The following is an 18,869-nucleotide window of genomic DNA, read 5'->3' on the forward strand; positions in this document are numbered from 1 at the left end:
TTACAGAATCTATTATTAAAGGTGGAGGTATTTTTTTTTTTTTTTAAGGCTGAGGAAGTTAATGGAAGGGATGTGTGGGTGGCAGTGTTGGGTAAGGTGGTCTTTGGGGCAAGGAGGGGTAAATGGTGGTGAAATCAACTGTGATCATCATGGCATTGGTATTGCTTGGAATTTCAACCGAGCACACCCACAGAAGGAAGTGGTCAGAATCTGATAAGGGAGGTTAGGGATGTGACTATTGGATAAAGGTAATAGTCTATCATTCTTTTAGGGTATTGATACCCGAAACAATGGGCAACCCTCATTGCTTGGCTTACCGATTTTCGATAACAAGTAGAATAGGAATTCATAGGGTTTGCAGGGGAGAGGATGGCAATTTCAGTGGGTTACTTGCTTCAAAGGAAATCAGGAGAAGACTGAGTGGGTTGGATGTATGTGCTGGTGAGCATAAATCATAATTGATCTATGTAAAAGATAAATGCATGTAATAGCTAGATATATAGTATGCCGTCCCTCCCCGGACTACAACCTTGACGAGGTGGAAGGGCTTGTGCGTTCTGATGACCCCTAGAGCTGTGCTGGCGGGAGTAATAATTATTGCTCCTGGCAGGGTCACCCATGCCTGATGGGTCGAAGGTTAGGAGCCAGACGAAAGGTAGTCCATGCAGCGTCTGTTCCTCAGTGAGGCGGCTGCAATGGCGTCTGACCCCGGCGGGGCGGCCAGTAAGTGATGGTGTCACGTTAAAAACACTATTGAGGAAGGCAATGGGAAACCACCTCAATTATCATTCCCAAGAAAAATATGATGGACAATAGAGATATTTTGAGTCCTGGCAACCACGGGGCTCGTCCCAATTGGCCGTGTGTCGTGCCCGGCAGCGGGGGAGGCAAGGCTTCCGCGGTCGTCATCCCACGAAACCCTTGCAAGGGAAAATCGACAGTATCAGGACAGAAGAAGAAGACCACATTAGTTAGAATAGGAACGTGGAATGTTAGGACAATGATGAGGACAGGGAAATTGGAGAATATTAAGCGAGAGATGGAAAGGGGAAATATAGATATTTTAGGTCTATGCGAGGTGAGATGGAAAGATAGCGGGGATTACTGGAGTGATAAGTATAGAATAATATACAGCGGTGGGGACGAGAGCCAACGAGGGGTTGCCATAGTATTAAATGAAGAGGTAGGAAGAAGCGTAGTCAACATAGAGCAGGTAACGGATAGAATACTACTGGTGGAGATAAAAGCAGAACTGACGAACTTAGTTATTATTCAGGTATACATGCCACCGAGCAACCATAAGGAAGAAGAGGTCGATAGGATATACGATCAGTTAGAGGACATGATCGCGTGTGTTCCTGCAGGGAAACATTTGATAGTGATGGGGGATTGGAATGCGATGGTAGGCGAAGGAAGAGATGCTGATGAGGTGGGGGACTACGGTTTAGGCACGAGGAATGACCGCAGGGAGAAAGCAGTTGAGTTCTGCAGAAGACAGGGGTTAGTCATCACCAACACTTGGTTTAGACACCACAAAAGACGCAGGTATACATGGAAAATGCCAGGTGACTCAGGAAGATATCAGCTAGATTATATCCTGGTTAGACACAGGTTTAGGAACAGTGTGATAAATTCACACAGCTTCCCGGGAGCGAACGCGGACTAAGACCAAAATTTAGTTGTTATGAAATGTAACGTCCGTTTCAAAAAGATAAGGCAGGGGCAGCAGGTTAGAAAATGGAATGTAGAAGCATTAAATGGTTTGAAAAGGAAGGAGTTCAAAAAGGCGGTAGAGGGAATCATGGAGGATGGTAAAGGGCTATGTACTATCGAAGAAAAATTGGGAAGGAGGATCAAGAAAGGGTTATCGAAAGCCGCAAAGACTATTGGAACTGTTTTATTTTGTAGGAGCTTCTCTGGGTAGCCGCATTTGTGGAGTGCAAGGTGTAGATTGTCGAGGTATTTGTTGAGAGTGGCTGTGGTGTTGCAAATTCGGTGTCCGAGGGTAGAGAGAGAGTTAGGAATCAAGCATTTGGTGTGTTGAGGATGACAGCTTGTGTGGTGTAGGTATTGCTGATGGTTATTGGCTTTGATGTGCTTTGAAGTGATGAATTTGTTATTGTGAAATGAGATGTCTAGGTCAAGAAAGGTGATGCTAGAGTCTGAAATGGAAGAGGTGAATTTAACGAAAGCTCCTACAAAATAAAAAGCTCCTCGGACCAACACGGTCAAAGTAGTAGGGACGTAAGGAGAAGAATTGCGCTAGAAAAAGAGACTTTCACAACAATGCCGGAGTTCATGACAGGAGCCTTGAGTAAGGATGTTAAGAAAAGACTCGTAAAAACTTTGATATGGAGCGTAGTTATGTACGGTGCGGAAAGGTGGTCAATGAAGCAGGAGGATAGACTTAGACTGGAGGCTTTTGAAATGTGGGTGTGGAGAAGAATGGAGAAGGTGAAATGGGCTGAGAAGAAAACAAATTAGGAAGTACTTGGTATGAGGTTAGAGGGGTTAGTTGGGAGAAATCCTATGGAGGCAGGAAAAATGGATGAAGGGAGTATTGATCAACAAAGTCTGTGAAACACATTGCACCTTATAATAAAAATCTGTAGAAAAGTAAAGTGTTTCTTGAATGGATATGAAATACTTCCACGAAGTGAAGCCTGAAACAGCAGAATATAAAAATAAGGAAAGAAATTCAGATAAAAATTTACAAGAGAATAGCTGTATCAATAATTACCAATGGAGGTGAGCCATACATCTACATCTACTTAATACCCCGCAAGCTGCTGCTAGGGCGTGTGGCAGGGGGTGTTAGGACACCACCCGTAATTTAGAAAAGAAAAAAAACCGAATGCAAGAACCACAAATTCATACATCCACAAAAAAAAACATGGCATACATTCATGCAAGAACACTTACACCCCACACACATGCAAACACTCTAACTACATCTTACATACACATGCACCTGAAAGTATACCTAGCAGCTTTGCAGTGTTTAACTTCGCTCCGACTTGTAAATTCAATGTTTTTAATATTTCTAAAGTGACTTCGGTTTCTTACTTTTATGATTTCTGATTGTTCGGGGAAAGAATGAGTATTTGTATCTATCTGTACTGGAATCTATCTCCCTTCTTTTCTCTTTGTGGTCTGATCTACCTAAGTAGTGTGGGGCCATTAGAATTCCTTCAGTGTCATAGTTAAACTCGTTTGTTCTGAACCTTTCTAAAAGTCTAAGCCTCTCTTGTTCTCTCCGCACTTCAAGTGGTTCCCAGCCTAAATCCCCTAAGAGACCTGTCACACTTGTGTTTTTATCATAACAATTTTTAACGAATCTAGCGGATTTTCTCTGGACTTTATCTAATTCTTTTTGCCAAATTTTCTCCCAAGGATCCCAAAGACTTAAGGCAATTTCCAAATGAGGTCTAACTAGAGCAAAATAACACCTCTCTTTAACTTTTTCATTACATTTCCCCACCACCCGTTTTATGAAGCCAAGTTTCTTTAAAGCTGATCCGCATATTGTCCTGATATGTGCTCCCCATGAAAGGCGTGGTGTTAGAACAACCCCCAAATATTTAACTTGATTTGCCGTAGTCAATACTGAACCCTCTATTTTGTAGTTTATATCCTGTTCCTCGCTTCCTTCGTTCCAAAATTTCAAAACTGCACATTTATCTATATTAAGTGTTAATCCCCATTTATTGCACCATTCTGAGATATTGTCTAAGTCTCTAGAGAGTAGGTTGCAATCTAGTTGGGACATAAAGAAATGGGTCGGTAATTGGTTGGTTTATCCCTATCGCCGCCTTTATAGATGGGAGCCATATGTCATGCCTGGGAGAGACGAGCTGAAAATACAGGTGATGGATATTAAATTCTTAGCATCTACAAAATGCTGTGCATGAATCAACGTGACTTAGAATTGAATAAATTAGAGCAGAATCAGGAAAGCACGTATAGTTTAAAGAAGTTTCGAAAGGAAACATATTAAAATTGAATGAACACCTGAGGAAGAGAGCTCAGAGGCCAAATACCTTCGGTTGCCATCTGACAAGTGTTACACTCGAGGTAGAAGAGAACGAGGTGAGGGTGAGTTGGGGTGCAGAATGACCTCATGTGCAAAATCCATGAACAAAGGAAAAGAATACACCAGTGTATTCAGTATTTCAAACAGCTTCTGGAAAATAAGGCCACAAGTATAATAACGACAATATCGACTAAGAATAACTTCATTTATTTAGAACCAGGGACATTATTTACAAAGACAGCTTGAGGACGGATGGTACATCTATAGGCATTCACATTACATAAATAATTTTCATGATTCTCTTTTTCAACAAAGATATATGAACACCATGACTCAAGGCTTATTAGTTTACAACAAAAGTTTACAATTGTATTCGATAAAGAATTAGTAAATGCTATATGAGGGACAGGGCAAGTGATTTCACAAAATAGTTAATGTTTTGCATCCTTTAGGGCTCTGTATAAAAATAACGGTGGGCCAACTAGATTTCTCAAGGAAAACATGCTGCAGCATTTAGAGCTGATTTGTATATGTCTCAAGGTTAGCTAATATATCCTCTGAAAGATCAAGCCCTCTTCAATGGCTGTAAAAAATCTCTTGGCTTAACTTGCATGATTTCCCATTAGTATTTATTTTGTAATAAAATCCTGAGCACTGAAACTTTTTCATTTTCTTCATTTTGTTGAGTCTCATAAATGTTTAACTACCTTTTACACTCACTCCAAAAAATGTCTAAATGTACATAACATACATGCATGTCATGTCTTAAATGTTTTTTTAAAAAATTGGCTTTAATGTCTTTGTGCTAGTTGCTAAAACCTTGGAATTTTTTTCCCAGTAAGGCAAAAGCCTTTTCAAATTGATTAATAACAACAGAAGGCCACAATGGATGAGCATGATGAATAAAATCTGATTAAAAACAGTGAAACTGCTTTACACATAGTAAGCTCGAAAAATGATTTGCTGGACAGGTATTCATTTGCATGTTTCTTCGAGTCCAGTATGACCACTCTGAGTGGCCTTAAAGCAATTATTATTATTAATTATTATCATAAATATTATACTTCAAACCACATTCTTTCTTCTTTTCTTCAGCCAAAGGAAATAAAAGGCCTCTAGCCATGTGCGTGTTGTTTTATACCATCACATTTCTTTCTTCAAACTTGGGTCCAGTACATGTTAAATTAATGTTTCAACACACAATATTTTTGATAAAAAGGTTAAAAATTTGGACCAAAAATCTCAGGAAAGTAAAATCACCACTCTCTCTCTCTCTTACTCCTCCCGCATCCTAAGAAGGATCTACAAGGCACACTTATAACAAGAGCTGCCATGGGCATCTGGGTACCAACAACCCTCAAAAGCCCATTGCATTTTGGTTTCATTTCTTCATGGAACATGCACATCTGCCATTTATTTTCTTCTTTCACTTTCCTCAAAAGAAATAACTGCTCCAACCAAACATCCATGCTTCAGAAACCAATATCCCACCCTGAATTTTCATCTGGTGGTATTTCAGTCTCTTTTGGATACGAGTCAAAATTGGATATGTCTGTCGGGCTCTTCACCTGGAATAAATAACAATGATTAATGCGTGAGCTATTTGTCATGAAAGTTGGTGCCAACCTTACAAAAATCAGAACACTAGAAGCACAATATTGCCATTTTTCTCCACCCCTTAGCTCTTAAAGTAACATTCTGGCTCAAATTGAACAATTGGATAGAATAAAACAGAATGAAAGCCCCTTTTACAAAAATCCAAAATAGGATTTGATATATTTCACATATTACTGCAGGAAAATGTATTTTTTTATTTTTTATAATTTAGAATAATTTTAATTAGTGTCTTAACCTTTTTAGACATGTTTGAGTAATGCACTGTAAACTTGCAATGTTTTACTTCCAAGAGCCACTAAAGCGCATTTCGCATAATGCCCTGCATAACTTTATAGCATTCTGATGCTTTTCACTATGGACAAACACTATGAATGACATATACCCTCCCACCCTGAAAACAATTGAAATATCTGGAAGTAACGATGAAAATTATACAAGTACATTAAGGCAGTGAATTTCAAAGCCAGATGTGATCTGTTGAGGGGAAAGGAGGTAATGGAAAAAAGAATTAAATTGGAATAACAGTGGTAGGAGGGGTCTTCAGAACCTGGTGTTCATGTCCAGATTTCATTGCATGGAGTCCCATGTGGAAAGTTACTTGGTTTTAACTTCCATGCTAACTTTTCATAGACCTTAGCTAATGACTAAGAAGAGTGACACCAGCCATAGTCATTTATAAAGCAACGAATGGAGATGGGTATTTTCTCTCAACCCATGAACAATTCATACTTCAAATGAAATGAAAACCAATCAGCAAACAAAGAATAATTTGACATTAACAGGAAAGAAAATTGTACATGTAGTTAGGAAAAACAAACATATGAAATTTATGATTTGAAGACAGTGGAAGCTTATACACAACTTTAAAAAAATTATGATTTTGTGTATAATGATGGGCCCAATGAATTTGTGAGACATTTGCATCTCTGAACTATAACACAGGACACTGAGAGGGTGTATGGCAGAGGATGTTTCAAACTGGACATGATTAAGGAGAGGATGAAACCTTCAGTAGCAATCAAATTTGGATTTCTTGGCTTCCCTATTTGCATGCAATTGTTTCATGGAAAAAATGAATCCCCTAATCCTACTGCCCCATAGCCTCTCCGTTTGTCACAAGTGAGATCAAATGATTCCTAAATTTTTATCAAGTTTTATCCACCATTACGTCATCATCATCAAACTAACATTAGCGTTAATTTTAAAGTCTTTGTAACTCCAGATATTCCCATCCTATTCCATAGCAATTGGCTCTGTTTTGTATTGCTGCATAATATTTTTCCCAAATGTGTGGCTTTCTTATTCAGTTCTCTGTACTAAGTGGTCTGTGCAATGAATACGCAAACTGGTGCGATCTGTTGGCCATGACGCGGACTATTTATAGCCCCGCCCACTAGCGGCGCTAGTTGCCTGAGACCCAATGAGCCGCCTCTGCTTGGCGGATCGTCAAGCTGCACCTATGGTGCCAGTGAAGTTAGTTTCTGTTATTCTCATGTTTTTACTGTTTGTCGAAAACAGAAATTGACGAAATCACAGAGCAATGACTCAATATCAAGTTTTTGGTGCAGTGCGGTAAAAATTATTAAAAAAATTACTCAAACGGTGATTATGCTCATAAGACAGGATCCATTTTCAAGTGGATTAAGCATTTATAAAGATGGCCGACAAGACGCCACGGATGATGCATGGCCAGGACGACCTTCAACCATGTGTGTTGACGACAACATTGATCGTATGCGGTCCCTTGTCCTTAGCGATTGTCAAAAAACTGTCCATATGATAGCTGATGAACTTAATTTAGAAAAATCAACAGTGCACACTATTTCAACCGAACATGATGGATGGATCCTTCACCATGACCATACACCTGCACTTTCAGCATTGATTTTTCGCCAGTTTCAGGCAAAAAATTCAATCACCTTGATCCTTGATCATCCTCCTCATTCCCTAGATCTCCCCCCCCCCCCCCCCCCGCGACTTTTCCCAAAATGCCAAAATGCGATGGGGGGACATCACTGGGAAGATGTGGTGGACACAATAACGCAAGAAACACTGAGAAAACAAAAAAGCCTCAGGGACTTCCAAGGGTGCTTTACTAAACAGTGGAAGGGAAGCCGGAAAGAGTGAAGAGCAACGAATAGAGAGTACTATGAAGGGGACAAAATCGATGTCTCGACTAAATTTTGCTCAACAAGGTTTTCATGGCCTCAGTTCACGTATTTATTGGAGAGAGTAGTATATTCAATTTTTTCCGAGACAATCTTATGTGCATACAACAAAGGAAGTGAAGAAGATAAATGATTACAATAAGCAAGTCTTCTTCACTAGCTTGTCGCCGTATTTTCCACCAATGTCTGTAGTTTTCTGAAGTGGATGCATCTGCATAGCCGTTCCTAAATACCATTTTTGAACCTTGGCATTTATTTTTCAGATATTGAATGTCTGTGCAAGCCTCAGCAACCAGATTCTTAGCTTGCAACACTGAACATGAGAGGCAAATTATGAAGACTCATACATCCTTTCTCTCGTTTCCTCTAACCTGTCTTTTCCCCACAACAGATCACCACTCAGTGCTGCCATTCTATGCCTCAAATATAATTTTCTTGGCTTTCGAAAGAATAGCTTCAAAGCCCCAAAGTCAAAGTTTCTGGTGGTCCAATTTATGCAAATTAAGGTTTACTCTTTATATAAGAAAACCATTAACTTCAACGTGAATCCTAAAATATTAAGTTACTTACCTCTTGCACTATAGGAGCTTTGAGGGTGCGTTGCCTTAAACCATCCCAATCAAAGCCCTGGAACCATCTGTAACAAATTGATAATTTATTTTATACATTATATGCAAGAGATAAGGGTTAATGATCACCAACACTTGGTTTTGACACTACAAAAGGTATAGATATACATGAAAAATGCCTGGTGGCTCAGAAATGTATGGATTAGACTACATTATGGTTGGGCATAGATTTAGGAACAGTGTCATCAACTCACACAGTTTCCTACGAGTGGATGCAGACTCTGATCACATTTAGTAATTCTGAAGTGTGACATTCAATTCAAAAAGAAAAGTAGGGAAGGCGGTTTAGTAGATGGAACATAGAAGCATTAAATTAGCATAAATCATTAAATTAGTTAGGTTTGCATCATCATCAAGCTTCAGTTTGCCAGTCGGGCAAAAGCATTCCTGCATGCATTGAAAAGTTAGGTCAATAGGAATAGGATGAGAATAAATGTAAATAAAAAGCAAAGGTTATGCGATTTGCTAGAAAGAAAACGGCTGAGGTAAACATTAAAATAGTAGGGCAAAAACTAGAGCAGGTAGACCAGTTCACGCATCTTGGAAGTGTTTTGGACCCACACCATCAAAGTAGTAGGGACGTATGGAGAAGAAGTGCTCTAGGAAAAGAGTCTTTCACATGGAGGAGGGAGTTGATGAGAGGGACGTTGGGTAAGGATATTCAGAAGAGACTCATAAAAACTTTGATATGGAGCGTAGCTATGTACGGTGCAGAAACATGGTCATTGAAGCAGGAGGATAAATGTAGATTGGATTGGCTTTTGAAATGTGAGTGTGGAGAAGAATGGAGAAGGTGAAATGGACAGAGAAGAAAACAAATGAGGAAGTACTAGGCATGGTGGGCGAGGAGAGGGGTTTGTTGGGAAAAATCCTATGGAGGCAGGAAAAATAGATGAAGGGCCTTTTGATCGGCAGCGGGATATTGAAGGCTGACTGAGGGGAGAATGTTAGACAAATGAGGAAAGGGAACGAACAGGACAGGGATGAAGATGAAATGACGTGAGGAAGGAAGTATACAGAGATGAAGAGAGGCCTGTTGTAGAGTAAGACTTTTGGTTTTGCTTTTTGTTAGTAGATGTAAGTGAACGTATTTTTGCGCAATTAATTTAAGATGTGTCCATACAAAACCTACCCTTACTGGTAGAATAGCAATAATAATAATATTGTGAAAAACAAATTATTGTTGACATTCGATCAACATGACTTGGAAGAGGGGTTGTATCTAGCATACCAAATGGAGTAATATTTTCCTTCTGTCACCATTGTCATTATTTTTTGGTGCACAGCATGCATAATAAATCAATGATTCCATCTAGAATGTAATGAAATAAATAATGAGGTATTTATTTTATGCAGAATGGTGAATACTACGTAAGCATTTGAACATAATTACATCATATTCTGAAATGTTCTCATTAATTAAAAAAATCTCATTATTATATTCATTTAATTGTTATGATGATCCATGGAAAGATAGTGCTTGTTTAGCCAAAAACTTGAAAAGATGTACTAATTATGCATTCAATTATTCTGGGCACTTTGGTGTCCCCTATAGTCCGGTGCCTTGGTGCTGTTCAACAGCCTATGCACCCATTGCCCTGCATTCCAAACCCAATGAATGAATAAACTCATAACTTTGAATCCCATGGACCATTGACATGAATTTTTTTAAAGGTTCAACATGTAAAATAATGATCATAAAGATTCCATTCTAGTAATATGAAATTATGATTATGCCTGTTTAATTATAGAAAAACCGCTAAGACTGGTTTAATTGAAACCAAATTATCAGAGTAACATTTTTGCTTGTTTGTTTAGAATTTCTCTACTGACCACTAAATTTTCAACCAGACCATCATTTGGCAACTGCTGGTCTACTCTGCAGGAGACCTGACAGCTATACCATGTGTGAGTAATTGAGATTGAATTTGAAGAACTTTTTAACTTACAAGCCAAGTCTTAATCTCAATTTCTAGTAGGTGTGTACACATAAGTTAGCATCTGCAAAATATATGTTGTGATGAATAAATTTACAAACCAGAATACTGAGCAAACGAAACTGATATTGTATCTGTGAGTACAATATGCCTTTGCATTTTGCTTTTCAGTCCCTTGTACCTTCCCACTTCCAATTTATTTAGATGCTGTCCATGAATTTAGTCAATTTTTATGAAACACATAATGTGAAAAGTTATTAAGTAACTTCATCATGCACTGGTAAACAAAACTATTTCTATATGATTGGATTTTCTGAACCATTTTCCTGGGGCTGCCTTCTCTGATTCCATCGCATGCTTACCAAGATGAACTTTTTCTGAAGCCTCTCTATTAATCTGCATTCCAGTTAATTGAGGAAAAGAAAGTGGTGTAACATGGTGTAATACTCCGATTCAAATAAATCTTATGATATCTCAAATGTGCTGCTGTGGATATGATGATCTTGGAAAAGTTTCAACTGCGTGAAAACTTTAAACTTGGGATAAATATTGGCTCTGGAGCCAGCATTTTTGTTTTGATTCAAGTTTCACTTTTTCAAAAACTGATGAAAACAGAAACTGCAGAATTAAACTAGTGCATCATTACTTTAAGCCTGACATACAGAGCTACTCCTCAACTATTTTAGGAGAAAATGAAGAAAGATATTAATAAAATCAACAGTGCCAAACTGATATGAAGATTAAAAGGTACAATTATAAATTCCAGTAATTGTAGAAGGTTAAATCCAAAGTTTCTCAAAGAATGGACACCTTCATCAGCATATGATAAAACTGAATCAAGAAATAATAAGTTGTTTCACATTGGAGCGCGATTGCTCTTTGGGTTGATGCATTACTTGGGTTGATTATTACTATAGTGATGTCTACCTACACTGGGTGCTGGAGATGTTGCATTGTAAATCCTCCCTTCAAAACACAACTGGTCACTTGATATGCGTAGCCTATCAATGAATGGAACCAAAATTGGGGATGGAAGCTGTAAGCTTTGCCTTCAAAAATACTTGGGCACATTTTGCGGGACAGTGACCTAATATACACAAATCCATGTGGTAAGTCTTTAGCTCTCATTATTGTTGTGGTAAAACATAACCTCCATGATAAATTAATGCAGACAGAAACAGGTAACATTCTAAACATTATTCTTCTTTTCTCAGATCCATGGCTTATGCTGAATTATCAATGTCTCAAATAAACAACCACTTGGCCCAATGAACCACAGAATAAAAATCTGCTTGGGAATGAGCAAAACTGGTTTTATAAGGTTAAAAACGAAATAAGTGCATATATTCTATTGTCTCAGGCTTCACTTCGTGGAAGTATTTAATATCCATTACTAAAAAGAAAGAAAGACTCGTACTTTTCCACAGATTTTATTATACGGAACAATATATCGCAGTATCTAAAGATTTTAAGTGGTGCTCGATCCCGTTTCTGGGAGATCTTTCATATAGGATTTCCAACTGCCTACCCACCTCACTCAAAGCAGCCTTCTACCCACCCATAACCCTCTCCAAACTTCTAGCCAATGGAAAAGACACCCAGGATAGCCTTCTCAAATCAGGCATTTATAAACTGAAATGCGAGGATTGCAACAGCGTTTATGTCGGTCAGACCGGCAGGAATATCAAGTTACGAGTCAAGGAACACGCTAGGTGTCACAAAAATCAGAATAACAACTCTCTCTTCGCCAAGCATTTACTAGAATTCAACCACAGCAGTGACTTTGTCCCAGAGATATTACACACACTCCCAAAAGGGTTAAAAATGGACGCTCTCGAGCAATTAGGGATTAGAAGGCACTTGGTGAACCCCAACACGACACTTTGTAATGAGCAATTATTCCCATACCCCTCCCCACTCCTCTCCGAGAAATTAGCCTGGAAATGGTCAAAACAATCCATCAACGCACCTGCGAGCCCCCACCCCTCTCAAATCCTTCCAACCCTCCCCGCCCCCACTCTGTCCTGAGGGTATATATGCTTGCTCTGTCTGTTTCGCAAATTTGTACCTGATGATGCCGCAAGTCGGTGAAACGCGTTGTACCGTATAATAAAATCTGGGGAAAAGTACGAGTCTTTCTTTCTTTTTAGTAATGGAAATAAGTGCATTCATAATGAGTAAAATTGATCCTGTGGTCATTGCTGAATAATTAAAGATGCTCTAAGAAATGATGAAATACACTAGCTGAAATTCATATCAATGTATGGCAATTTTCAAGGAATGAATCAATAATATTATTATGAGAACAAAAGGAAAATTATAACTGGTTTAAATACACATATTTTATAAACCAAACCCAGTTAAAAGCAAGGCATACCTGAACCTCTATTATAACATTGTAAACGACTTAAAATGGAGTTTATACTCGAACAACTTTTATGATACATATCATTTTAAACTCAGAATCTCTGCTGCATCTACATTTTAGGTTCTTCCTTAGATACTCCGAGTATCATTGCACAATATGACATATGAGAAATTTTGCATGGAAGTCAATACACTTTCAAGGTTGATTTATAATCCTTTTGAGTTTGATAACTACAATGCATATTAACAGGTGTACAGGGGATAATCCTGACAACCACAATCACCAACATAAAATAATATTAAAACTTGGGAATGCATTTAAAGTAGACTGTTGCATAGTGTCACCATTGAAAATTATCTTATACAGCTGTAATTAGGGCTAGGTTAGTCCAGGGGGTAGAGCGTTGGACAACTGACTGGAGGGTCCCGGGTTTGATTCCCGGGCAAGTCTCTGGGCACCTGCAGCTCCACCCAAGATTTGTGTTTTTTGGGAACCAGATCTTCCTGGGAAACCATAACCGGCACAGAGAAAGGAACTGACCCCCCTACCCTGATGTGTGAATTTCACACGCCGTCAGGCTTAGTACTGGGTGAACTCTAGCATCACCTACCAAACCAACCTTCGGGTTGATTACTGTGTTTAAGGTTTTTTTAATAGCTGTAATTAAAATAATCGATTGGCCCATTCTACATGGTTTTTTGCATTGCATGCATTAGTATCCCATACATGAAATTTCATATATAAATAAAATAGCATTTACATCCAAAATGTTATTCAGTAAATAGAGGTTAAAAAACTTTTTACATTTTATATTCCGAGTTTAAAAAATAAAACATATTGAAGCATGAGTTATTTATATTTTACCATCTATTCATACGTATTATGCAACTAAGGTGAAATTGTTGCTGTGCCAGCATTGGTAGATTTTCTTGAGCCATAGAATGAATCTAGAGACACTCACTTGTGCTTTTTGATGTCTTGGATGCCACCGCGCTGGTAGCCCAGTCTCTCAGACGGTGCATCCCTGCACAATCTCTTCACTAGGGAGACAGCCGCACGTGTCATATGCCTCGGGAAGTCCACCGCATCTATTCCACGCAGAATGATATTGTATGTCCTCATTGGATCAGAGGCAGTGAAAGGAGGCCTATCAATACAGCAGAGGAAATCATTCTATATCATTGAAAATGGAGATTTGATGACATCAACACCAATGGAAGATAAAAATACAATAAGCCCCGAATTTGTTCTTCGTTCGAATATTAGTCTCCATGAATGAAAGATTTTCTTCAATTCTGCATACTTCCTCCTGCCCTTCATCCCTTCCGACAAGCCCATCCCTAACCCTTCCACTTACCTAATGCTCTCCCCTGCTGCCATGATTTTCAACATCTACCCACATTCAAAATGCTTTCCATCCTCCTTTTGATTTATCCTAAAAACCTTCTATCTTCCCATTAGATACCCAGCACTTCCTCTTTTGTTTTCCTTTCTGTCCACCCATCTTCCTCCACACCCACATTTCAAAAGCCAATCCAATCTACGTTTATCCTCCGGCACAATGACCACGTTTCCGCACCGTACATAGCTACGCTCCATATCAAAGTTTTTACGAGTCTTTTCTTAATATCCTTACTCAATGCCCCTCTCATCAACTCCCTCCTCCTTGTGAAAGCCTCTTTGCCTAGCGCAATTCTTCTCCTTACGTCCCTACTACTTTGACCGTGTTGGTCCAAAACACTTCCAAGATGGGTATAATGTCCACCTGCTCTGGTTTTCCACCTCCTATTTTAATGTTTGAATTAACCATTCTCTTTTTAAAAAAACTGCATAACCTTTGTTTGCATTTACTCTCATCACATACAAATTACATTGACTTTCCAATGCACTCAGCAATGCTTGCAACCCCTTGGTTAACAGGCAAACTGAATCTTGATCATCCGCAAACCTGATTTTACGGATTTCCCTCTGACTTTCATTCCTATCTCCAGTTCTTCCCATGCCTCTTTTATCATTTCCCACTCATATAAGTTGAACACTACAGGTGATAAGGGATACCCTTCGGCCTTACTCCTCTTCCTAACCTAACCCTGCCCATCCCAAGTCTCCATCCTCCACTTACACTTGAGCAGTCTGAGATAAGCAGTACTGTTTGCGGATAAGTCACCCATTCTATCAATTAACTCCTATTTTCTGAAATATATATTAATTTATTCTAATCATTTACTTTACAAAATGCCTTCTTGGAGTCTATTTAACAAAAAAATACATTCCGATTGTGTTTCATGTTCCTCTCCATTATTGACCTCATTACTACCATGGCATCATGCATGTCTCTCCCCTTCCTGAACCCAATCTGTTCATCCCCTGCTCTTCATCATCTTACTGTTAGCCCTGATACCCAATTTAGCTGTATTTGAAATTACACTGATTATCTGTAGTCCTCACATGCAGTAGCCTTTCCCTTTTTTGGAATGGGAACTAAAACTGATCTAATGAAATCTTTCGGCCAAATCCTTGAAACTATGCCTTCCATGTTTGTCTAAACCCTTGAATAATTCTAAGGGGATGCGATCTATACCCTTTGCCTTACTGGATTTCAATTCCCTTCATGCTCTTTCTATCTCATCATCGAATAAGCCTGAACCTAAGCTATCCTCATCTATGTCATACACTCTTTCTTTGTCCAGCTTCCTGGCCTAAAGCCTCTATCATTCAGTTTTTCCATATATTCTTCCAATCCTTCTTTAATCTTCCCTGGATTATTTGATATTTTTCCTTAGAGATTCCCATCAAGATGACCCTTCACTTTGCCAAGGAAAATATGCAATCATTGTTATACAATCAATATCCAGTGAACCATTAATAAAATGTGTCTTTTGATAGCAACTATTTTTTCCCGTTCAATGGAATTATTAGGAGCATAACTCAGGACTGATTGAGCACATGACAACTATTAAAAGTTGGAGAACAAAACACTGTCACACTGTGGTTGCGCTACAATCTATTTAATGTCTTTTCAATCATTTTGACAAAGAATATGATTTTGAAAGTTGTCATGTTGAGGCGAGGTGATATAACCAGTGCCCATATCCCAGCTGGAAAGAAAGAATCTCTAATGGAAATTATTAGGGTAACAGATTACTCTCTGCACAATTAAAATACGCCTACGTTCGAGGGGTAGAGTGGAAGAGAAGGGACTTGAGCAGGGGTGGTGGTTTACAATTGAACTTTTCCTTAAAAAAAAAAACACCTCAAATAGGAAAATTGCCACTTGGCACGTTGAAATTGACAATTTTTATCAACTTTTAAGATTTTCAGAAATAACTTTATGCATCAACATTTGTGTACAAGAAAATCATTATCATTACTGTTTTACAGCCATAATGTGCGTGAAAACTGTTTATTGACCCACATGAAGTCCCAGTCATCATCTACCAGCTGAGGACCCAAATGCGCTCCATGAGAACATCTGGGCAAAATAAATGATGGTTCTTGGCATTCACCCAAGGAATGGAGGAGGGTCAGCTAAATTTAGGAATGTAACTTTTCACATGAATGACTATGAACTTACGTTCCAGTAAGCAGCTCATGCATGAGGATACCCAGAGACCAATAATCTACTGCTCTGTCGTGCCCTTTGTTCAGGATGACCTCTGGGGCCACATACTCTGGAGTGCCACAGAATGTCCACGTTCTGCTGCTTACACCAAGTCGTTTGGAGAACCCAAAGTCCACCTACATAATAATACAGAGTTTTTAAAAGCACTGAATGCCATAAGGTTAGCCCAATGCTGTTAAAGATAGAAAAATAGGGTGCTGGAGAAACTGTACATATATATTTGCAGTTTTTGTGGTAAATATTGAGTCTCATGGATGAATTTTTCCAAGTTGAATTAAAATATTTAACATCAAAATTACAGATTTGAAAATTTTGTGCTTTTTACATCGTAGTAGAAGTAGTTTTAGGGGAGGTGACTGGCAGCTGAGGTTACTTGAACCATTAGGGATGGATGGAAAAGGATGAAGGGTGGAGAGAAACCCGGGGTCGGTATTAGCTTACTCTTTGGAAAAGAAATACTCAGTTATTCCACATATGTTTTTATTGAACACGACCTAGGTTTCGACTCACAAAGTCATCGTCAAGTGACTTAGTAAGTTGAAACCTAGGTTGTGTTTAGTAAATATATATGGAATAACTAAGGATTTATTTTCTGATATGAATCGTTTCCACAAAGGGACATGTCAAATCATTCTATTCAGCTTACTCTTATTGAAAAGCGCCAAGGGGTTCAGAGCTTAACGTCCCATCTGATGGATGGCATAATCACTATAAGTGCTCTCCACAAAGCACCTCAAGCAGGGATTGGGATACTACTAAAAAGATCTGCTGCCTTTAGGATTTGAACCTGGGCCCTCTGGATGAGAAGCCAGTATGCTAGCCACCACACCATCCTGATCCCCTTTTACATTGTTATGACAGGAAATCGTTCTTAGGATTCATTAATCTGCTGGTACAGTAGAATCTGACAAGTAATGGAACAATGTTTTGGGCCTGAATCAGCTCAGTGCTGGACTGCAAGAAGTAACTCTTTGAAATGAACAATGTTCCAATTTTCAATTATTAATATGATGCTGCTGGGGCTGAACAGGGATTGGAACCAGTACCTACCAGTTTAACGTAGCCCTTTGCATCAAGCATGAGATTCTCTGGTTTGAGATCTCTGTAGACTATATTATGTCCGTGAAGGTATTCTATAGCCTCAACAACACATGCTGTGATGAACCTTGTGGTGCTGTCCTCAAAGCATCCCCTATCTCGGAGGACTGTCCAAACTTCACCTCCTAAACAAGCTTCCAGCAGCATATACACATACTTTGTGTCCCTATATGTCTTGTATAGCCTGTGGAAGAGAAATGCAACAGGAATCAAAAAACATTCTCACAGGAAGGCTTTCAAAGTAAGCTAAAGTTAAAATGAAAAAAGAACCATGGTGTTTTACTGAAGTCAATTTTACCAGATAGATAGATAGATTTATTCGCCATAGAGCAATACATAATTGTATGGGCTTTGTTAAGATTCAATTACATTTATAGGAGCATTAACTAATGTACAAATTCATAGGAATAATAATGTACATGAAATATATGAGTATTAAAGATTTAAAAAACAATGGCCCTAATGACCCTTTAGTAAAATATTCAAACAATCATTCTAAAATTTACCCACTTTTGATTCTTTTGTTTTATTTATAAGAGGCCTGAATGAATACCACATGAAAGAGGGAATTAGAAGCCATACCTCCCGAGAAAATGCAAATCTTTCATCTACCCCTATGCACTGGAAAGGCCATTTTTTTCATAAGCTAGATTTAGCAAGAATTGATATCATAAAAACCTTCTCCTGATGATTCCCCTTCCGAAGAAAAAAACATTTAGAAATTGAAACAAGTGATTACCTATCAACACTAAAATGACAACTGGGTCATATGTGACCCAACAGAATATGGAAGTTGGGTTATTCATGTGATTATTTTCTGATAATAATAATAACAATATTTATTCGTCCAAGAGACACAGTGCATAGTAATAATACTGGCAAGTGCATAGGATTTGTCAAGTACAAAAATAGAAATTATTACAAAAATAAGAAATATTACAAAATTAGAAAATGCTACAAATTTATAAATTAGGCCTCAGGTATTCTTTTACACTATAATAACACTTTTCAATGAGCAATTCTCGAACCATTTTCTTAAACACAGGTACACGTCCTTCTCTTTTTATACATTCCGGTAGATTATTATACAGTAGACTTGGGGCCATTTGTAGCCAAGGTTTAATTAGTTGACCTCACATGTAGGTTGTAGTTTTGTCTCGTATTATATAAGTGGATGCTGTTATTGGTTTCAAAGTCAGCGCAATGCAATTTAACAAGTATTACACATTGATAAATATATACACAAGGTACAGTAAACAAGTAACAATTACTGATATTTGTTCACTAATTAACACATATATACTAATATTTGTCCACGAATTAAATAAACTTTTATCCAATACTTCTCAGATTGTTCCTCCAAAGAGCATAGTAAGAGTTCTGATCCCTTGGATGTC

The 18,869-nt window shown here is 38.4% G+C and overlaps 1 protein-coding gene across 3 annotated transcripts in view; it reads right to left on the bottom strand.

Annotated features, from left to right (window-relative positions):
- Positions 1–4,224: 4,224 nt before the first annotated feature.
- Positions 4,225–18,869, bottom strand: part of Pkg21D (Protein kinase, cGMP-dependent at 21D) — an 877,499-nt gene continuing 862,854 nt past the window's right edge. For all 3 annotated transcript variants that reach the window (XM_071593157.1, XM_071593153.1, XM_071593156.1), the window contains 5 exons: positions 17,425–17,656; positions 16,327–16,490; positions 13,714–13,899; positions 8,389–8,455; positions 4,225–5,601 (listed from right to left, as the gene is read on the bottom strand). In XM_071593157.1, coding sequence (XP_071449258.1) covers positions 5,506–5,601; positions 8,389–8,455; positions 13,714–13,899; positions 16,327–16,490; positions 17,425–17,656 — 745 coding nt within the window. In that variant the 3' untranslated portion in view covers positions 4,225–5,505. The remainder of the gene's footprint in view (positions 5,602–8,388; positions 8,456–13,713; positions 13,900–16,326; positions 16,491–17,424; positions 17,657–18,869) is intronic.

Source organism: Hetaerina americana, unplaced genomic scaffold, assembly GCF_022747635.1.
Source record: "Hetaerina americana unplaced genomic scaffold, ioHetAmer1.1.p SCAF_52, whole genome shotgun sequence".
NCBI classification, from domain to species: domain Eukaryota; kingdom Metazoa; phylum Arthropoda; class Insecta; order Odonata; family Calopterygidae; genus Hetaerina; species Hetaerina americana.